This window comes from Ailuropoda melanoleuca, chromosome 3 (genome assembly GCF_002007445.2).
Source record: "Ailuropoda melanoleuca isolate Jingjing chromosome 3, ASM200744v2, whole genome shotgun sequence".
In the NCBI taxonomy this organism is placed as follows: Eukaryota; Metazoa; Chordata; class Mammalia; order Carnivora; family Ursidae; genus Ailuropoda; species Ailuropoda melanoleuca.
Window position 1 is genome coordinate 85,554,365 of NC_048220.1, and position 23,593 is coordinate 85,577,957.

The following is a 23,593-nucleotide window of genomic DNA, read 5'->3' on the forward strand; positions in this document are numbered from 1 at the left end:
AATAAAATAAAATAAAATAAAATAAAATAAAAGTAAAATAAAGGAAGAGGGGGGAAAAGGAAGGAAAGAAGGCAAGCCAGCCACAGAATGGGCAAGGACAATGGCACGGTGGCATCGAGGTGTGGCAGAGAGAGTGGGATGCAGCTGGTTCCTATCTTGCTCTATCTAACACATCCGGGCTGAATGGCCTTGGAAGCCACTTCACTTCTCTGAGCATCAGATTCCTCATCTGTAAAATGGGGATAGCAATAGGCATACCTATTGGTTGTTACTAGGCTGAAAAGTGGATTAAAAGCGTTTTTTTAACAGATACCAGGATTACTCATGTTATAACCAATGTGTTGAGAAATAGCCTACCAAAAAAAATGCCTACACTCCCCAGTAGGCAAAGAGGGCGCTCCAGAGGTCACGGTAGACAGCCAGGGGCTGCCCATGAATCCTGACCTTGAACTGGCCACCCTTGAACAATTCTGCATGTTTCCCCAGCCATGTTCCCAAGGGAGAAAGCCGGAAAGGGAGGCCCAGGTTTGTCTCAACCAACAGACAAAAGCTGGCTAATTAGGCAGGAAGCTAAGAACCCTGGAGGAAGAAAGGGGATCTACCAGGAAGGAAATAAAATGATCATTCATTAAGACCTAGAGTGTGCCAAGGACTTACACAATTTGTTTGTCGACAGTGTGTCCTGGTTTATTGGTGAGGAATCGGGAGCTCAGACAGGTGAAGGGACTTTCCCAAGGTCACACAGCTAAGAGGTCACAGAGACGCGATCTCAGCTTCCCAGGTCATTCTAGCCCCAAAGCCCTAGAACACCTCTCATCAACCTAACACGCTGGGCTGCAGGTACGACACTCAGTCCCTCCCACAGCCTGGGGACAGCCAGGTCGGACAGCGTGGCCGGTGCACCAGCACCCTGCACAGACCAGCACCATGCACAGACCAGCACCATGCACAGACCAGCACCCTGCAGACACCAGCACCCTGCAGACACCAGCACCCTGCACAGCACCAGCACCTGCACAGACCAGCACCCTGCACAGACCAGCACCTGCACAGCACCAACACCCTGCACAGACCAGCACCCTGCAGAGACCAGCACCCTGCAGACACCAGCACCCTGCACAGACCAGCACCCTGCACAGACCAGCACCCAGCAGAGACCAGCACCCTGCAGAGACCAGCACCCTGCACAGACCAGCACCCTGCACAGACCAGCACCCTGCAGAGACCAGCACCCTGCACAGACCAGCGCCCTGCAGACCAGTGCCCTGCACAGACCAGCACCCAGCAGAGACCAGCACCCTGCAGAGACCAGCAGCCTGCACAGACCAGCACCTGCACAGACCAGCACCCACCAGAGACCAGCACCCTGCACGGACAAGCGCCCTGCACAGCACCAGCACCTGCACAGACCAGCACCCTGCACAGACCAGCACCTGCACAGACCTGCACCTGCACAGCACCAGCATCCAGCAGAAACCAACACCCTGCACAGCACCAGCACCCTGCACAGCACCAGCACCCACCAGAGACCAGCACCCTGCACGGACAAGCGCCCTGCACAGCACCAGCACCTGCACAGACCAGCACCCGCACAGCACCAGCACCTGCACAGACCAGCACCTGCACAGACCAGCACCTGCACAGACCAGCACCTGCACAGCACCAGTACCTGCACAGCACCAGCACCTGCACAGCACCAGCACCCACCAGAGACCAGCACCCTGCACGGACAAGCGCCCTGCACAGCACCAGCACCTGCACAGACCAGCGCCCTGCACAGCACCAGCACCCACCAGAGACCAGCACCCTGCGCAGCACCAGCACCTGCACAGACCAGCACCTGCACAGCACCAGCACCCACCAGAGACCAGCACCCTGCACGGACAAGCGCCCTGCACAGCACCAGCACCTGCACAGACCAGCACCTGCACAGCACCAGTACCTGCACAGCACCAGCACCTGCACAGCACCTTCCATGACAAAATCAGCTTTACAGGAGCACCCAGCTCCCAAGACTAAGAAAGAAGGAGGGGCTCCTCTCTGCGTGCTCCTGTCTTTTTAAATAGCCTGCTGAGCACTTTCTCAAGTCTGTGACCTCTCACAAGAGCCTTCTTGGTTTTAGAAAACACAAAAAGTCCAGGCAATTCTTTCAGCCAACCTTTCTCAATTCATTTCCCCCTGCCCCGCCCTTCTCTCCTCTCCTTCTCTCTCACATGGCTTTGAGCCGCCCTGTCCAGGTCAGCTCTGAAATGTGAATAAGCTGGTCCACCTCTGTGAGACTATTGGAAGGAGGGACAGATGCATCTTGGCCATCCCCACAGTTACCTCCTCCATGAGCAATGTCCTCGGGAGGCAGCCCTGCCACTGTTTACCAGCACCACCGTCTCTGAGGCTAACCGGGAATTCTCTGACTTCCAGCCCTGTTCTCCAGCACAGCTCCATCCTGAGCCCCAGGCCATCTACATACAAGGGTGACCAGACCACCATCCATGGCCCATGTGCTCCAGGCACCTCTCATTCAGTGCATGCCCCCAACCTAGGTCTCCCAGTTCCTACTTCAGTGACAGCATCCTCCTGCCCATCCAGCCAAGCCAAACACCAAGGACACCCCTAACCGCCCCCCTTTTCCCCAACCAGGAAAAAGTCCTATAAATTCCATCTTCAGGACAGCCCATCTGGGCCCCCAAAACTTGTTGCAGCCCACAGGTCAGACCCTCAGACTCTCCCCCTAAACCTCCTCCCAGGCCCTCAAGCCACCCTCGCCCCAACAGATATATCGTTCACACAACCCAGAGGCAGCTCTCTTTAAGAAAGCAAAAAAAGGCTAATGAACGCTCACAGGTTTATGTCAACAAATGGATTTGCTCCATTCCTCCCATTTTGTTCCAAGTGGCAGGGCCCTCTGCCCACCCCTGACAGCAGTGCTGACAAAGGACTGCTGTCCCCATTTTCTCTTCCTTTTGACCCCCAGGACCAATCGAGTCAAGCTCATGGGTGGGGGGAGGGGAATTCTGCAGGCCCAGACCCTGACTGAGCCCCTCCCTTTATCTTAGTTGACTCACTTCTGTTCTGTTTGAATGGGGAGTGACCACTGCAGGTGGCGTGGCTGAACAGAAAGGCCGTCCTGGCTCAGCTCTGGGTGCTGGTCCCGCTACGTGCTGGCTAGAGGAGCAGATCACATCACTGCTCCGAGCCATGGCTCCCCTTCGAGAGATGGAGGATTACATCAGTCCGTCAGGGGCTTGTGGGCCTTAAATACGATTAAATAGCAACATCACCGAACGTGGTCAAAGAAGAGAAGAAAATCATCCAACCCCACTGTTATAGTGCGGCCACAGGTTTCATATGCTGATACATTTCTGCCCTGTCCTTTTTCCTCTGTTTACTTGTGGTTTTTTGCATAGTTCCAATCCTGGAAAACACACAAGCTGAATCCCTGCCTTCTTCACTCAACTCTCCCTGTGAAGTATTTGCCCAAATTATTGTGCGTCTTTATAACCATCATTGTAAAGCGACTGATAAGTAAAGAATAATTTCATCAGAAGCTTGTAACACTCTATTTGGTAAAAAAAAAAATTTTAATAATTCTACTTTTTTTCTAATTATCAAAATCATGCATGCTCATATCAAATTTGGAAAGCGCAGGAAAGTAAAGGAAGTAAAAAGGAAAGTAAAAAGAAGATGAACAATACCACAGAAGCCCATAATTTAGAGTGAATCTGGGCATATTTCTTAATGGTCTCCGCTGCCAGGAGCACAGGTCAGCTTACTCTCTGGCCCAGTGTATATACTTCATGCACCAAGGTACCCCTGCCCCCCTTGAAGCTCTGAGCTCATTCTTGTGGGTATGCAGTTCAGGCCAGGTCCATATTCACTAGGCTCATGCTGAGAACCAGACACTGAAGCTACAACCAAAAATAGGAACAGTGCCTGCCCTCAAAGCAGGTGTCAGCATCCAGGGAACTCCCACACTCTGAGGGATGCACACAGAGGGGCCACACTTCCTTTCAGGCTCACACACCCAGCTGCTTAACCCAGATATAGCAGGGAGATAGGGAGGGACGGGAACAGACCAACACGTTTATCCACGTACACACTCCAACCAAGGGCTGTTTTCACTCTCAGTGCCCCCAGTCACAGCTGACACTGAAGAGCTGCTGTTGTTTGTGTACTTGCCATGTACAGATCGCAGTGCTCTGCATGTCTTCTGCACTTGACCCTCACACTGACCCTACTGTTACCTCCATCTGATACATGAGGTTTTCAGACCTGCGGTGGCCACTTGGCTGGTATTAGATGGAAACAGGGCTCATACCCAGTCAGACTGCTCCAATGTCCATCTAAGGAACCACTTGTTCTAGTAAAAGCATGGCTGATTTTGCCTCCTAAATATCTTTTAGGTCTTCCCGTGTCTCTCCACCTGTTCACCATTCTTGTTAGAGCCAGCATCTCTTTCTACCTGGATGATTGCAATAGCCTAACAGTCTCCCCACATTCCCTCTTGCCTGCTACAGTCCACCTGCCACATAAAAGCCAGTGTGCTTTATTTAAAACCCAATTAAATCACGTCTCTTCCCTCCTTGAAGTCCTTCAGAGGCTTCCTTTATGCTTCTAATATAAAACCTAAATTCCTGCACAGAGTCTACATGACCTAGAATTGTCTACTTTCTGCCCACTTCTCCTGTCTCATATCTGCCTACTCCCTACCCCCTTCTAAGAGCCTAGCCTCGCTGCCCTTATTTCTATTCAGAGTTGGGACCAGCTTCAGGGCCTTTGCACAAGCTGTGCTCTTCTCAGCTACCTAAGTGACTTCTCCAGGGTACTTCCCTGAAGTTTCTCCCTTCGTCCTTGCAGAGCATGCTTCATGACTCCTTCATCGACTTATCACAGTGATATATATTTATCAGTCTTTCTAGGGACCCCTCCACCAAGAAATAGAAAGTCAACCATTTGGGTTTTTTCCACTAAGAAGTCAGCTTCTGTCCCCCCTTTATCTTTTTTGTATTTTGTTACAACCATCCACTGACTAAAATTTAAGGTGTTTTTTTTTTAAATACATTTCCTATCATATTTCCTGGAGATTGTGAGGGAAAGGTAGAGAGATGGGGACAGGGGCAAAAAGAAGAAAGGAGGCACGTTTAACAATTATCAAATTATCTGAGCATTCCGGAGCAGAAGAGAGCGTAAGTAGTCCTCAGGAGGCCACCTTTTGTTATTTGATTAGACTCAGTGAGCCAGATAGCATGGCCTCAAGAAATCCTCTGGAAACAGCCTGTATCATTTCCCACCCTCCAGCAGCACCTGCCTGACTAGTACGAGGAGTTTTGAGCTGGCTGAAGCCAGCCTTACCTTTACAATTTGTGTAAAGAAACTGACCGTAAATTCGGCAATTTTCGGCACCCGGAACTTCCCTTTGTTCTTCTGTTCAGGCTGATATTCTGTTCTTGTCTTCACAATCACCTGAAATGTTCAACTAGTGTTAGCATAAATGGAGACTTGAAACGCTTTTTTTGTCTTTTTCTCAATAGCTAGAATCTGTATACATTGCATAAAGATCAGAAAATAAAGAACTTCGTTCTCAAACACACAAGAAAGTAGAAAATTCAAATTACCCATACTTCCCCATTCCAATAGAGACAACCATAGATGACAATTTAGTTCGCACCTTTCCAGATGTTTCTATATGCATATATATGCATATATTAGATATATGTGTGCTATTTATATAAACATTATTTCCTTTTTATGTGACAGATTCATACTTCATGAATTATAACCTACTTTAAGCACACAATATACTAACATTTTTATGTAGACAAATACACAATTGTATTTTGCCTTTTGATGGAGTGTATTTCACTGTATGCATACACTACAATGAACCCAGTGAGTTTCTATGGTTGAACATTTATGTAAACAAGTTATGATGAACATTTTGTAGCTCAACCTTTATACACATACTTGGCTCCAATTTGACTTAGGGAGTTGCACAGAGAAAAACATAAAGGTCTTTGAATCTCTTGTATCATCTTGTTTTCCTAACGCCTGAATATTTTGCAGAGGTGGTTAATATCTTATCAAGACATCCTGTCAACCTGCCAAGACATTTATGGAACTCCTTCCCACTGTGTAGGCAAAGTGGAAGAAAAAAGAACCTGACAGATAATCAATAACCATGGCCGAATGCCACAGCGACAGGGGGAGCACAGAAGTTGTCTGCGACTCAGGGCCTCACCTGTAAAATATGGGCAATAATCATAATCATCATCCTTATTTAACAAGGTTGTTTTGAGGGTTAAATGAGATGATAATGGGTAATATTTTTGGAATTATTTATTATGTGCCCGAACTAGAACAAACACTTCATATGCCTTTATCAACATACCACTACTATTTCCGTTCTTCGGACAAGGACGCTGAAGCTCAGAGATATTAAGTCACTTCTCCAAGGTCACCCAGCTAAAAGGAAGCTGTCTTCTAACCATGATCACTCTTACTTCTCACTGGAGTTTAAATTAACTGAATTTTCATTGAAGACTCCCACCACGTGTTCCTGGAGACAGCAGTCAATTGTACTGACTCAAGCAAAAAATTCTCCTATGAAGAATATTCTTTAAGTCTGTGAGGCATGCCATTGACTAAATGTAGCTCAACAAGGAAAGGATGGGGAAAGGACTGCTGTTACCAAACATCTTCCATGTGGCACTTAACATGTGTTGGTTAAGGAGGCTCGGGGACCAGCCCACCTCACACTTTTCTTCCTCTCCATCATCTAGAACCCAAAATATGCAGACATCAGTTCTGCTCTTGTGTCCCACCCCTCTCGGTAGTCTGCTCCTCCGAACAATGGAAGTGAGCCCTGGCACCTTCAAATAGGGAAGTGGGGCAGCCACATAAGGGTGAGGGTCTTTTGGGAGGTGGGGTGGGTTGTTCTGTTATTTTTATTTTCTTTCTACCTCTTATTCTGAAGAATAGGAAAGCAGAAGCTTCTTTGGCACAGGTAATAAAAATAAGTTTCATTTTTTGCAATTTTACCATATAGCAGGCACTGAACATTTGATATGCATATCTCACTTAATTCTATCCTGTGGGGCAGACACTGATACTGTCAGTACTGTAGGAAGGTGTAAGGGTATGTGCTGGGTTTGAATACTGTCTCTACTACTAAGCCTTCTCTGTCTTTGTTTTCTCATCTATAAAGTGGGACAATAACCATAAATACCTCATTGGGTTGTTGTGAGGCTTAAATGAGTTCATAGAAGATAAGCACTCAAACCATTCATTCAATAACAAATGTTTATTTGAACACTGCCTCTGAGTGCTGTCAAATTTTCTTCCACGGATGCTCAAAGGAGATGTGGAATGGAGCCTGGCCTGCACTTGTCAGCCCGCAGGTCTTCCCTACTCAGCCTATCAAGACAAGGCCTTCTCAAGAACAATGCTGTTCGAGCATGCTCCTGACCTCCTTGCCTGGAAAAAAAAAAGGAGGGAGTGATGGATGAATAGAAGTTTACTGGGTGAGGGGTGCCTGGGTGGTTCAGTCAGTTAAGCATCCGACTCTTGGTTTTAGGTCAGGTCATGATCTCAGGGCTGTGGAATCGAGCCCCCCACCGGACTTCACTCTCAGTGGGGAGTCTACTTGAAATTCTCTCCCTCTGCACCCCCCACCTCTAAAAAGAAAAAAAAGGAATTTACTAGTTGAGCAAGCAAGGAAAGACATTTTCCGCAGAGTGAACCACAAGGCCAAGGACAGAAATGTGTGACATAACATGTAGTCTACAAGGTTTGCTGTTTGCTGTCATGCGAGCTTTCATGGGCATGTGAGAGTCAGGAGCTAATGTAACTAAGTAAGCAACACTTAAAGCATCATAGCTCACAGGCTCAGTATTTCTCTCTTTCTTTTTTTAAAGACTTTATTTATTTATTTGAGAGGGGGACACAGAGCATGAGAAAGAGCACAAGCAAGCATGAGCAGAGGAGAGGAGCAGAGGGAGAGGGAGAAGCAGACTCCCTGCCAAGAAGGAAGCCAGGTGCAGGACTTGATCCCAGGACACTGGGATCAGAACCTGAGCCGAAGGCAGACACTTAACCACCTGAGCTACCCAGGCTCTCCCAGGCTCTCCCAGGCTCTCCCAGGCTAGGTATTTCTATTACTACCTAACTCAGTGTTCTGGGAAGGGCCGAATAGAATAATGTATGTATAGGTGCATTGTGAACTTAAAGGCTATTCTATAAATTTTAATGATTCAAAATATTTTGGATATCTCTAGATCAACTGTCAGGTTATAAAGTGGTATAGAAAATGTAGATGTTGGGATGCCTGGGTGGCTCAGTCAATTAAGCGTCTGCCTTTGGCTCAGGTCATGATCCCAGGGTCCTGGGATCCAGTCATGCATCGGGCTCCTTGCTCAGCAGGGAACATGCTTCTGCCTCTGCCTGCTGCTCCCCCTGCTTGAGCTCTCTCTCTCTCTCTCTCTCTGAAAATCAATAGATAAAATCTTAAAAAAAAGAAAAGAAAATGTAGATGTCTGATCATTCTGAATCCACATTTTTAGAAATATTCACAAACTTGGAATTATAATTTATTTTTCCTATTCTCCATGTTGTATATGTATATTTATATGTGTATATATATGTATATATGTATATTATATATATCTGATATGTGTGTGTGCACATATTATAATGCATCTCAGTATTTATTTCTAGGCAGTGTGAATTTCCGGGTCATTGTGTCATGTAACCCATAAGCCTTGGGGCAATAATTGCCTTTACCTTTTATGGTAAGTAGCATTCTCAGTCCCCCAACTTTTCAACCCCATGTCCATGTGCGGTATAATCTCCTCTTTCAAGAGTGTAGAAAGAATTATGGCATAGTCACTCCCACGATTGTTATAGTATTATAAAACTCCATCTTAGCAGACTGGAGAAACATTCTCCTGCTGGCCTTGAAGAAGTGAGCTGACATGTTACAGGAAGGCCATGCAGCAGGAAGGCAGACTATAGATGCTGAAAGTGACCTCAGCTGACAGCCAGGTCACTCAAGAAGGTGGGGACTTCAGTCCTACAACCACAGGTAATTGAATTCTGGTAATAACCTCAGTGGGCTTGGAAGAGGACCCTTAGAGCCAGATGAGAAGACAGCCCGGCCAATTCCTTGACTTCAGACCCTTGAGACCCCAAGCAGAGAACACAGCTAACCTGTGCCTGGACCTCTGGCCTATGAAAACTGGGAGATAATCTATTTGTGTTGTTTTAAGCCACTACATTTTGGGAAATCTGTTGTACAAAGCTAGAAAACTGATGTTTTCCCACACTGCCAACTTCATCTCAACCACCAACCATCTCTTGGGTTGACCCTAGATCCTCAGCAATCAGATCTCAGGCATCTACACATCACACAGCAAATGTTAAGAAGCATTTGCTTCTTAGTCCTTCCCTCTGCCCCTCAATTTCTATAAACATCTTTTCCAGAGCTTCTCAAAAAGCTCAAAACCATTTTTGTCATTCCACAAAAATGTAAAAGACCCTAAGCATCGCCGACATTTTGAGACAGGTGATAGAACTTTAAAAATATAACTGTATGGTGAATAATATATCATAATAAAAAAATAAAAATAAAAGACTTATTGCTTAAAGTCATCAGCCATATTTTTATAACATAGTCATGTAAAGTTTACACATTTTCCATTTTTTCAATAAAAATGTATTGAATGTTAAAAAAATAAAAAATATAACTGTTGGAATGGGACAATGAATAATCATAGGCAATATCATTCTAAATACCATACTAAACATTTTGCGGTTGCTTCCCTAGCATCCATTTAGATCAAAAGTCCCCAGATGTTGTTTTTGGGAGCTCACCCCGGCCCCTTTGTGTGGCAGCCATGTGGTTTGGTGGGATTGATGCCTCCCTTCATAATGGGAATGGTCCCTAATTAGGTTAAGCCAATCAGGGCCTACTATCCTCTTGATCACAAAATTTGATTGGCTCAAAATGCAGACCATGAGATATGAGGTAATATTGACTAGGGACTTGGGGAAAGAAGCCTCCTTGCTCTTTATGGGCATTCCTCTTCCAAAGGAAGCATGCTCTTCCTTTGCCTGGTGTGGTGAGGACTTGAGTTTTGAAAATTCTGCAGAGGTTGTTGTCACAGTAAGAAGGAGTCAAGATGAAGTCAAAGGTAGCATATGAAGGAGGGCAGAGCCAAGAGGACCCTAGAGAAATGGAGATGGGTCCTCAGAACACACTGCCCTCTGGATCACACCTTGCCTGAAGTTCACACTGAATTCTGCAGTTACAGGGGCCAATATATACTCTTGGCCTTAATTCAATTTGGGTTAGGTTTTCTGTTACTTGAGATAAAAAGCTCTATCTGCTATTGAGGAAGACATAAAAAGATGGAAAAATATTCCATGCTCATGGATTGGAAGAATTAACATAGTTAAAATGTCCATGCTACCCAGAGCAATCTACACTTTCAATGCTATCCCGATCAAAATACCGAGGACATTTTTCAAAGAACTGGAACAAATAGTCCTTAAATTTGTATGGAACCAGAAAAGGCCCCGAATCTCCAAGGAACTGTTGAAAAGGAAAAACAAAGCTGGGGGCATCACAATGCCGGATTTCGAGCTGTACTACAAAGCTGTGATCACAAAGACAGCATGGTACTGGCACAAAAACAGACACATAGACCAATGGAACAGAATAGAGAACCCAGAAATGGACCCTCGGCTCTTTGGGCAACTAATCTTTGATAAAGCAGGAAAAAACATCCGGTGGAAAAAAGACAGTCTCTTCAATAAATGGTGCTGGGAAAATTGGACAGCTACATGCAAAAGAATGAAACTTGACCACTCTCTCACACCATACACAAAAATAAACTCCAAATGGATGAAAGACCTCAATGTGAGACAGGAATCCATCAAAATTCTAGAGGAGAACATAGGCAACAACTTCTATGACATCGGCCAGAGCAACCTTTTTCACGACACATCTCCAAAGGCAAGAGAAATAAAAGATAAAATGAACTTATGGGACTTTATCAGGATAAAGAGCTTCTGCACAGCCAAGGAAACAGTCAAAAAAACTAAGAGACAGCCCACGGAATGGGAGAATATATTTGCAAAGGACACCACAGATAAAGGACTGGTATCCAAGATCTACAAAGAACTTCTCAAACTCAATACACGAGAAACAAATAAACAAATCATAAAATGGGCAGAAGATATGAACAGACACTTTTCCAATGAAGACATACAAATGGCTAACAGACACATGAAAAAATGTTCAAAATCATTAGCCATCAGGGAAATTCAAATCAAAACCACACTGAGATACCACCTTACGCCAGTTAGAATGGCAAAGATAGACAAGGCAAGAAACAACAATTGTTGGAGAGGATGTGGAGAAAGGGGATCCCTCCTACATTGTTGGTGGGAATGCAAGTTGGTACAGCCACTCTGGAAAACAGTGTGGAGGTCCCTTAAAAAGTTAAAAATTGAACTACCCTATGACCCAGCCATTGCACTACTGGGTGTTTACCCCAAAGATACAGACGTAGTAAAGAGAAGGGCCATATGCACCCCAATGTTCATAGCTGCATTGTCCACAATAGCCAAATCATGGAAGGAGCCGAGATGCCCTTCAACAGATGACTGGATTAAGAAGCTGTGGTCCATATATACAATGGAATATTACTCAGCTATCAGAAAGAACGAATTCTCAACATTTGCTGCAACATGGACGGCACTGGAGGAGATAATGCTAAGTGAAATAAGTCAAGCAGAGAAAGACAATTATCATATGATTTCTCTCATCTATGGAACATAAGAACTAGGATGATCGGTAGGGGAAGAAAGGGATAAAGAAAAGGGGGGTAATCAGAAGGGGGAATGAAACATGAGAGACTATGGACTATGAGAAACAAACTGAAGACTTCAGAGGGGAGGGGGTGGGGGAATGGGATAGACTGGTGATGGGTAGTAAGGAGGGCACGTATTGCATGGTGCACTGGGTGTTATACGCAACTAATGAAGCATCAAACTTTACATCGGAATCTGGGGATGTACTGTATGGTGATTAACATAATATAATAAAATAAAAAAAAGAAAAAAAATTCTGTATTATAGAACATTTCAACATTTCACCATAGAAGGCCAAATTGTACGTGTACACATTATTTTTCATGTACTTCAATACCTGTCAAACATTAATTTTTATAAAGCTAAACAATTATACTTACACATATCGTAAAAAAAAAAAATGAACTGAAAAGCTATTAGAATTTAGTAAGATGGCCAAATACTAAATAAAAAAAAAATCACCTCAAAATATAATGGATCCACCAAAAGATACAAATAAAAATGTTCCTGGACACTTTTTTCATAATATCCCTGATCTGAGAACAATCCAAATGTCCATTATAAGAGAATGCATATATTGTGGTTTATTCATAAGATGGAATGCCACACACATGGGTGAATCTTACAGACACTACCTTGACCAAAAGAAATCTGACACAAAATTCTTTTGTATATTATATGATTCTGTTTGTATCAAGTTCAAAATATATATAGAAAAATGTATATATCATTTACTTATATGATTTATATATATTTATAATAAATACACAAACATGTAATATTTATAATTATATATATACTATTTCTTTTTAGAGTATCCCATTTACCATTTGCAGTCATGGGAGGAGGTGCTGAGTTTAGGTAGAGTTGAGGTCATAGCCTTCCTTCAAATCCATGTCCTGCTTTGCCCTGAACCCCTATGACAGGCTGCTTATGCCCTGAGTGACTTTCTAATGAAAAAAGTTATTTTGGTTTTGGAGCCCCATTCCTCAAACCACCAGGTTCAAACACAGGCCACAGGTCAGGTGAGTTTCTGACCCACGCTGGTCCTCAGTCTTCTCCTCCTCTCTTTAGCTAAGCCACATTTTCCCCAAAAGCAACCCAACTTGCTTAGTATTTTACCTTCGCCCTTAAGGAGGTGTTAGCTCTTTAGAACCCCATCTCCACATCAAAAGCAGGTCTTTGCCCATTGCCCAGAACAAGAACAGACAGTCCTCTGGCCTGTTCTTTGACCTGTCAGTAGTAGGCTTGTTTGCTCCATACCCCTTGAAATGTCCTCCCTTGTGTCCATGGCCGTATCTCTCTTGGTTCTTTTCTGTTCAATGACCAGCTCTCCTCAGTTTCCTTTTCAAGATCCTCCCCTTCTGCTTGACCTCTCAATGTTAAAATTGCTCAGAGTGAGGTCATGGGCACGCTTCCCTCCTACACACCCCCTCTGAGTGTTCGCACTCCTATTACTTCCAAGTCCATCTTTATCCTCATAACTTAATTCGGACCTCATCCAGCACTCAGATTACCCTACTGGATATTTGCCCTTAGACCAACCCACCTAAATATACCATGTCTTCAGCAAAGCTCTTGGGTTCCTGGACCCACCTGCCCCTCAACTTTTCTTACCCAAGTCATCCCCCCAAAATAGCAGCATTATCCATGCCAGTGCTTATATCAAATCGAATACAGGAATTCTCCCATGACCCCTTCCTTCCCTTCACTCTCTAAATCCATTTCAGCACCAGCTCCGGCTTCTCAAAAACTCCTCTCAAATCAACCCATTTGTCCAGGCACACTGCCGCCACCCTAGCCAGAGCATCATCATCTCTCCATGAATAGTTCTCTGGCCAGCTTCTTGTTTCCATTCTTGCCTCCCCACACTTAGGGAAAAAGGTTTTCTAGACCGAGGGAACAGCATATACCAGCAGACATTCAGAAGACACTCAGGAGCCTGGCATGTGGAGGAGCCGCAGTGAGTGGTTTTGAGTGGCCAGGGCATAGGACGGGTGAAGTGAGAGGTAAACAGAGGCTCCGAATGCCACACAGAGCATCCTGAAGATTAACCTGAAAGCAGTGAGAAGCCAAGGAAGGATTATAAACCGGCAGTGTCTTTCCAGATGTGTATTACAGGTAATGGAGAAGCCTCTGGCCGCAATGAGATACGCTGGAAAGATGTAGAGAACAGGAGAAATACAATCCTACAGAATTACTGGAATCAACCAGCTATTGGAAGTGTCATGAAATTTGGTGTTCTATTCCCATGGAGGGGAGCCAGAAACATTTTCTTTCTATAAAAGAAGATATGGCAACAGACGCCTTCTTTTTTTTTTTTTAGTACTATAAAGGGGAAAGCATAAGAAATGTTAGCCAATCATTAATTGTACCTTGGAGGAATCAGCTTACATAAGCAAAGAAAGAGAGAAGAGAAAATACATTTGCAAAGAAAGGCTCTATTCTCTGCAGTTGAAAAAAAAGTGGGAAAAATGGAGCCCCGATCTCTTGATTAATAACAGAAAGGGGTGAGGAGAGGGGAGACAGAAGAGGAAAAATCCTTTCTACGCTTTTTACCATTTAAAGTGGGGTTTTACAAATATTTGGAAAAATGAACCTACAGATTTTCAAATACCATTGTGGATTTGGGCAAAGATATAAATTTGTTTTCATATTTATACATCAGTCCCCATTGTCCTGTCAGTGGCTGATATGAAGAACATAATTTAACATAATTGGCATTGTGAAAATGGGATAAATTATTCATCCCAAAAGGACCCCTCGTCTGGATATATTCCCCCTTCACTGGCAAGGCCAGATAATACATGGCGGTTCAGATGGCGCAAAGTACAGATCATAAAAATTTAAAATACTACTCCCGGGATTATCAATAATGAAGAGGTTCCCACATGGAGAGGCCCCAGGATTGGCAAGAACAATAAATAAAAGTGCAGAAGTGCTGACAAGGAGCAAGACCGTATTTTTATGAGCTGGACTTGCACAGGCCAAAAATAGATCTAAGCTGTACCCTGCGGCTCATCCCTGCTGCTGAGAGAGGAGTTCAGAGCAGGACAGTGAATCAGATGAGCACCTACTACGTGCCAGGCACTGCTCTAGGGGCCGACAGATGTGTACTTGGTTAATTCTCATAAGTCTCCTCACAGCCTTCGCTCCAATCTTCATGTATCTACTGTAAAATCATCATTATTCCCATTTCTCAAATGAGACAATTTAGCCTCGGAGAATTCAGCCGCTTGCCTACGATCAAATGACTGGTAAGTGGTTGAATTGGCCATTCAAACTCAAGATTACCCTGGTCTTTCCTGTCATTGTTTTAAAACGGGTACCCAGGAGCACTTGGGTGGCTCAGTCGGTTAAGCATCTGACTCTTGATTTCTGCTCAGGTCACAATCTGAGGGTCCTAGGATCCAGCCCCAAGTTGGGCTCTGCGCTCAGCAGGGAATCTGCTTGAGATTCTCTCTCCCTGACCCTCCTCTCTCTCTCTCTCTCTGCCCCCCCCAAAATAAATAAAATCTTTAAAAATTTTTAAATAAAATAAAATAAAATAAAATGGGTACCTGCTACCACTGTGCCAAAAGCTTTACATCCAATATCACAGGAAACCCTCTCAATCACTCTGAAGTAGGAATGATTATCCCCATTCTACAGATGAGGAACCTGAGTCTTGGAGAGCAGAAATAACCTCATAACCTCACATGGCCACTAAGAAGCAGAGCCAAACCTTGACTCTAAGCTTCTGGCTCAGATCCAAGTGCCACCCACTAGGAATGTCACCATTCAAGAATCATCACGCTCAAACTCTGACCTTGTGACTCCTGATACACATAAGGGGATCCATACACACTGTTGAATGAATGAATCCTATCTGTAAAGAGACAAGGTGAAACTGAATACTTAGTTTGGAACTTTCTCCCATTTCCCCTGCTCACCTCTCAACCCATACTCCATCGTTTTGGGTTTGAGTCTCTCTGGGCCCTCAAAGCTTGGTAAGGCCCCAGAACACTAGGTAAAATGTCAGTGCTTAGAGAACATTAGTGATAGTGTTTCCCAATGCCAACAACTCACAAATGGGGATATGGGAGCCCAGAGAGGGGAAGGGATTTTCTATGGGTCAGATAGCAAGACTGGGTCAGAAGCCAGACACTGGTAAGGGCCTGCTCGCTCCCAGTCTAGGGCTTGTTCCACAGGATCAGGTCTCTTTTCCTTGCTGGGCTTTTACTTTTTCAGAGGCAGAATGGAAGGTAGGCTGGTATGTCCTCAAATGCACCAGCCAGCCCACTAAGCCTATGACTGTCCAACTCCATGGCAGTGCATAGCATGCAAAGAATTGAGGGACTCTCCATATGGTCCTCTCTGGGGTTGGGGGCATGGGGAGGGCTCCAGCTCCTATTCTGAGTGGAAACTAGCTGCCTGGGCTGGAATCTTTATAGTAGAGATCCACAGATCTGCCTCTGAGACTGTCCTCTGTGATCCAGAGGCCCAGCGCACTTCATTGCTCAGTGCTCCTCAAGGCCTGGGGCCAGCCCCGTGCTCTCCCACAAACAGTGATCCTGATTCTGGGACCAAACTGATGAGAATGGCAATGAGCAACAACAGTAATAACAAGAGCCTTGCACTAGCATCTACTCTGTGCTGGACACTGGGGTGGACACTCAACATGCATTTTCTCATTTCACCCTTCAAACAGGAGATTATTGTCCTCATTTTAGCAGCAAGGAAACCCGCCCAGGGTACACAGCAAGTAGGTGGTAGAGTTAGGGTTCAAATTCAAAGTGCTGTAATGATCCTCTACACGCAGGGACACCGGGTCACTCCGCCTGTGAGTGTGAGCAAGTCGCTTCCGTGCTCCAAGACTGTCTCACCATCTGTGAGACTGGGGGTGATTTTTTTTAAAGTAGAAAATTTGATACATGCTCGTGATAAAAATAAAGTATGAAAAATATGGAATGAAAGTCTTTAAACAGTGTGTCCTCCAACCCCTATCCATACTCCCTCAACATTTAATGGTTTCTTGTGCATCTGTCCAAAATTGTTTTATGAATGGTAAGAACAAAACATACACACAGATGTGTTTCCACAAATGGGGTGACTCCGTGCCATGCTCTTTAGAGCTGTTTAAAGGAGCAGTGTGTCTGTGGCTCCTGCCACGTTAGCACAAGCAAGAATGCTTCGCTCTCCTAGCAACCACTTAGTGTTCCACATGCATGCGCTAGGGTTCATCTGACCAGCCCAGTCGCATGGAACATTCCAGTTGTTCACAGGTTTTCTTTATACATAACCCTTTGCATACTTGAAAGACTATACCCATAAGGTAACTTCCTACCAGTAGGAAGCTTACCAATCGAATGGTACTTACAGTTTAAATTTTATAAACAATGTCAAAATACCCTCTGCAAAACATTGCACCAAATTACATAACCGACAAAAGTGTATTGAGATCTGCTCTGCCTCAGGGCTAGCAACACTGGGCATTATCAAACATTGTGGGGTCGAGGTTTTTTGTTTTATTTTTGGGTTTTTTTTTGCCAATCTAATACGTAAAAAGTTACATTTTGTTTAAAATTGTATTTTTTATATTATAAAGAATTTTAAATATGCTTAGTGGTCATTTTTATATCTATTTCCTGGAATTGCCTGGTCAGAGCCTTTGCCCCAATTCATGGTGATTTATAATTTGGCTCTTGAGAATGTCTCAAGAGCGGAACAAGGGGGCTCTGTGAACCTCAGGTCTGCACAGACATGCATTTCCGCTGCTCCCTAGGGAATGGCTGATGGTTCCCTGACCCTGCTCTTCAGGGAGAGAAAGAACCCACTGATTAAGCCACAAGAGAAGCCAAGAAGGCACACAGGACTCAGTGACAGGAGAGGCATCTCCTTTGGCCACATCCATCCAGGTCCAATCTGTTGGATCCTCTGTACTCTCACCTTGGAAACCCCATTCATAGCATGTTTCATTTTAACAGTCATCTTTCAAAAATGTGAACTTCAGGACACATATTCTGGATGCCCGGTGAAAAGATAGGAAACTATATCAATAAAGCACAACTTGTGTGCCATTAGACAGCTTTCATGCTTTTTCCTCACAATAATCCTGGTAGGTAGATACTATGCTCATTTTGCAGTTGGGAAAAAAGACAAAAAAAAAAAAACAAAAAAAAAACAACAAAGCCCAGAGATGCTAAGTGACTTGCCTAAAGCCACACGGTTAGGAAACAGCTTAGCTGAGATCTCAACCCAGGTCTCTAGGATGGCAAAGCACATGTGGTTTACCACGCAAAATACGAAGTGTATCAAACCTCAACACTGGATCTCCAAACATCTGCATTCTTTTCCTCCCACAAGCAGGTGAGCCAACCTCATCCAGGACACATAAAGACTCAGTAATCAGTAGAAAGGAAAGGAACATTTGCCCACAGCTTGGTTGCTGGCTTGCCAAATACATGGTTCATCTGGGGCTTTGCCAAGGTGGGGTTGTGCCCAATTGTGGTTTGCTTTCTGCAGACCTGCTGCCCATTAGCTGGCATCTCCCAGCACACCTGTGTGCAGATCTTGGCTGCACTGTTTTCTTTTGACTGTCTTAGGATAGCATTTCACCTCTCTGAGTCTGTTTCTGCATCTGTAAAATGGCAATGATGGTTGCAACCTCACAGATGGGTTGTGGGGATATCCAGGTTAACTGTGGTCACTTAGATACACCAAAGGCAGTGAGGCCCCAAGGGCCATCTTAGAATTTGGTATCTGCAGATTGACGTTCCAGCTTCTCAAGAGCATGAGCTCACAGCCTGAAAAAGTCACCCAACTGCTTAGATTCAAGTCTATTCTCACATCTGTCAAGTGGAGAATCAAAGCTCAGCTTTAGGCTATGTAAGGGACAATGGGCCTCTCTCAGCCAGCACTTCCCACTGCCCATTGCATGCCAGGATGCACAATAAGGCAGAGCCAGGGCCCTCGGACCTAGCGGGCAAATCTCCTCAGTGCCAACCAGACACCAAGCCAGCCTAAATCCACCCACTTCCCCCTTCCCACTGCCATTGCCCTAGCGCCCACCACCACCACCTCCTCCTTCATGAACACAGCCGTGGCCTTCTAGCTGACCTCCTGCCTTCCACTCTTTTCTCTACTCCTACCACTCATGGTGGGCATAATGTGGGAAACCTGTCTTGGGGAAATTACTCTGGTGCTGCGAGGGGATACATTCAAAGGAATGAGGAAGAGGAGACCAAGCATAAGTCCCTCATCCCTAGGGTGGCCCACCGCGGCCAGAGGAATCTTCCTTAAATAGAAATCGGATCCCGTTTCTCTTCTGCTTAAAACCCCTCCAAAAAAATACGTTGAGCCCCCTATGAAATGGTGCTCACTTCCCCTCATCGCCCAAATCTCTCCCCCTTACTCAGTGTGTCCAGCCAACCTACGTTCCTGTCTATTCCTCCAAGTCCTTCAATGCCTGTCCACATAATAGGCCCTCTGCCCTACTCCCTTTACCACCCAACCTCCAGGTCTCAGGTGGGGCTCCTTCCTCAGGAGGACCTCCCTGACCAGCCTCCATCACAATTAGGTCTCTCGAGTCTTATCCTCTCTCACATCACAGCTCTGCATTCTTTCCCTAATAGCCCTTCTTTCAGCTTGTGTCCTGTGTGTCTGTTTGTATGATGACTTATTTGAAGTCCCTCTTCCCCACTGAACTGGAAGCTCCGTGAAAGCAGTGGCCAGGCCTGACTTTCTATGGCTGGATATGCATAGCCTGGCACAGTGCCTAGCACATAGAAGGTGCCCAACAAGATGTGCTGGATGAGAGAGTGAGTGAGTGACTGAGTGAGTAGATACCTTCCATGGTGATAAGTAAAACCATAGCTATAATTCTGGGTGGCTAGGGAAGGCACTCAGAAGAGCTGCCATTGGAGCTGGGTTTAGGAAGATGAGTACTGGCTTAACAGACAGGCAAGGGGTGACAAGGGCATTCTAGGCACAAGGAATGGCATGTGCAAGGAGGGTGTGTGAACCACACTGGAAAGTGTAGAGAACTCTAAGGCAGGATTTCTCAACCTTGGCACTATTGACATTTGGGGCAGGATAATTCTTTCAGCTTGGAGGCAGGGTCCTATGCACCGTAGGTATCAGCAGCATTCCTGGCCTCTACCCACTAGACACCCATAGTGTCCTTCCCCTCTACAGTTTTCACTACCAAAAAATGTCTCCGGACATTGTCAAATGTCCGCTTGGGGCGGGGGGGATCACCCTCCACTGCTCTGGGTAGGTCTGACATGCTGGTGTTCAAGGTACAAAGTGGGAGGGGTGGGAATGGAAGCCAATGGGACAGAGAAGGATTTGCCAAGGTAAAGATTTGAGATTGTAGCCTGTGGAGATGACTGAAAAATGTTTCCATGGGAGAAGGACCTGGTCCCAACTCTCGGGATGCTCCCTCAGGTACAGTGTGGAGGATTTGATTAGAGCGCTAGACAAGGTGGGAATCTAGCCCATCTCCTCTCCTGAGGCAGGCACCAATCCCTCCAGTACTGGTCAGGGAGGAAGCATCGGAGGCTGGGATGTTCTCTCTGGAGGATCACACCCAGAACCCACCAGTTCGTCCAGGGGGTCCAAGGAGGACCGTGGTCACAGACGAGCGGTGTAGAGTTTGAGGAGGCACTCTTCATATGGGAGGCTTCTCGTTATTGAGGGCAGCACAGTGCAGAGGGGAAAATTGGGGTTTCAAGTGCACTGGAATTCCAACCCCAGGTCTCCCACTCCATCTCTGTGAGACTTGGGCAAATCACTCCATTGATCTGAGCCTCAATTTCCCCATCAGTGAAATGGGTCCACTAAAACCCCCTCACAGGGCCATTGGGAAGATTAACTGAAACAACAGATATGAGTGCCTTCTGTGGCCCATTCCCAGCCCAACGCAAGGGCTCCAGACATGCTCATTTCTCCATTTGGCCTCCAAAAGGTTTTTTTCCCTGAAACTCACAGACTCCATATTTAAGTGTATTTAGTGAGCAAATCTAAAGATGATTATTAGTATCACACACCAAGCACACTCTGTATTTTACATTTAAAAAAAACAACATGATTTAACATTGGGTCAAATATGCTTCTTTCTGATGAAGATTTTGGCTTCAAAAACTCACCATCTGTCTGGAACCTAACCAAAGAGCTGACAACAGTGTCAGGACTCACCTCACCTTCCCTATGGTCCTGTGACCTGAGTCCCAATGTTATCATCCCCACTTTACAATGAGGAGGCTGAGGCAGCTTAGGAAACTTGCTTCAAGTCATCAGCCAAGGTAAAATCATCAAAGGTGGGGCAGAGATGTGAACCCTCCTGGAGAGGTAGCTTCAGGCTCTGTGCTGCTAGCCAAGCATTGGAGGACCCACTTGGCTTCCTGAGTGGAATTCACTTCTAACACATCTGTTCTAACGTCAGGGGAAAGCTTGTTTACTCTTATAAATATTATAAAATCAAAATACCAGCACAGAAAACCACTACTACAGTTTCCAACTCAGAGAGGAGTACTCCGAGGTCTGAGGGAGGAGAAACAAGTCACACGAATCACACTGTGGGTCAGCGACTGCGTTTGAGCTAAAGCCCAAGTCTATGGAGCCCCAGGCCAGCTGGCTTCTTGTGCCTGCTGAAGTGGAAGTTTCTGGAACAACACAGGCTGGGTTCTGGGACCTCTACATATTGCCAGGATGCTTACTACGTGCTTTGGGAAGTTACTTTACCACTCCATGCCTGAGTTTTGTCATCTTCAAAAATTGGATTAAAATAGTGGGAGCACCTGGGTGGTGCAGTCGATAAGCGGCTGCCTTCGGCTCAGGGTGTGATCCCAGCGTTCTGGGATCGAGCCCCACATCAGGCTTCTCCCCTGGGAGCCTGCTTCTTCCTCTCCCACTCCCCCTGCTTGTGTTCCCTCGCTCGCTGGCTGTCTCTCTCTGTCAAATAAATAAATAAATAAAATCTTTAAAAAAAATAGCGATTTCCTTATTGGGTCCCATAAACTACTGATAGGGTGAAAGGAAAGTGTGTTTGTGTGTCCGTGTGTGTCTGTGTGTGTGTGCGTGCATGTGCGTGTATGTGCATGCACATACATATATGGCTTAGAACAGAATTTAGTATTTTGGAAGCACTTGAAAATGATCATTATTATTCTTTTATAGTTACTTTTGTGCCAGGCACTTTACATATGAGGCCGTTTCTGACTTTGTTCTGACCATTTCAAGGTAAGGGTGGTCCTCTCCGCCTTCACGAAGGAGGCAATGGAGTTGCCTGGTATGAAGACTTGGTCATGAACATCAGAAAGAGTCTGTAATGTACCCCTGTGAGGATATGTCCCTGTAGGGATTTGCATCTTTCAGGACGCATAGCTTTCCCTTTCCATGAATGTAGGTCCCCAGTGTATTTGTCCTGCAGGCCTTGGGACAGGACACTCAAAGGTCATTGTGCCTTTTCCTCTCTAAAGCAGAGAAGGAAGCCCTTGAAGGCAAAAGGGTGGGATGGGGGGAGAAAGGGGAGACAGAGGCCATGGTATGTCTGGATGACTTGAAGTGTGTCTAGGAATGGGGGGAGGGGTGATCTCACCACAATCCCTTTTCCTTGCACACCTTTTAGGTACATGCAGGTCTTTCAGGCTGTAGCTGTTGGCAGAGGGTAAAGAATCTTCCTGAAGCCTCATAAAACCTCAAGAAAATATCCTCCTTCTCCTCCCCAATTTCCATTACATCTGGGTTCAAATTCCAGCATTGCCACTTACTCCTTCTGTAAGCTTGGATAACTAACCAAATTTCTCTGATCCTTCGACTTTTCACCTCTAAATTTGAGTGCATAATCCCTGATTCCCATGGGGAAACATGCATCTAGCACAGCGGTTCTCAACTTCGGCTGCATGTATGAGTCACCTGGGGGGTGTTAATTAATACTGATGCCTGGGTCTCGCCCCCAGAGCTTCTAGTATCATTGTTCTGGGGTGTAGCCTAGATATCAGGATTTTCAAAGGATCCCCCAGGTGATTCTAACATGCAGCCCCAAACTGAGAGCTTCTGCTATCCATGTAGCAGATACCTAATTCTTTCACATTTCTTTAGTGTGAAGTGCCTGTTCACATTTTATTTTTAAAAGCCTTATCAGTCTCACAGGATGGCTCAAGGATTCTTTATTTCTGCCAGCCCATGCACATTCTCATATTGACAACCTCTGCACTTTCAAAACAGATGACTCAACCCCCAGCCAATCAGCCAGGCCCTTTATCTAGCTTTGGCTCCTCTTCTGTTCATTGGATAGAGCCAATTGGTTAAGACACACAATGCCCTCCTGAAGATGCCAATGAGAAAATCAAACAGATGGAATGATCCATTGTTTGCTCTTCAGCCAGGGAACTCCAGCATTTACCTCCAAATCTATCTCTTACATTGTGCAAAAGCTCACATTATAAACCCCAAATTCTCTCAACTGGATCTTAAACAATAATGTTTCTCCCAGCTCTGTCCATGGGATAACTTTTGTATCAGTGCTCACCTTTGTATAAATGCCCACCTCCATTCTTCATGGACTACTCCCATGTCAGGAGATGTGCCATCAGCCAGTCATTCATTTCCAGCCACGCCTCCCCAAAGATGCTCTACTCTAGTCATGCTATTTCTCAAAAGCTCTCCATGCTTTGTATATGTCTTAAATATCTTTTCCTCCTATGGTCTATCTGGAAGGTTTTTATTCACCTTTACATGCCAA

General features: G+C 45.3%; 1 protein-coding gene across 1 annotated transcript in view; it reads right to left on the bottom strand.

The window, feature by feature from the left end:
* The window catches only part of NSG2 (neuronal vesicle trafficking associated 2), a 60,478-nt gene that overhangs the window by 35,056 nt on the left and 1,829 nt on the right, over positions 1-23,593 (bottom strand). Inside the window, exon 3 of the mRNA XM_011221928.3 lies at positions 5,377-5,460. Within this exon, the coding sequence (XP_011220230.2) occupies positions 5,377-5,460 (84 nt within the window). The remainder of the gene's footprint in view (positions 1-5,376; positions 5,461-23,593) is intronic.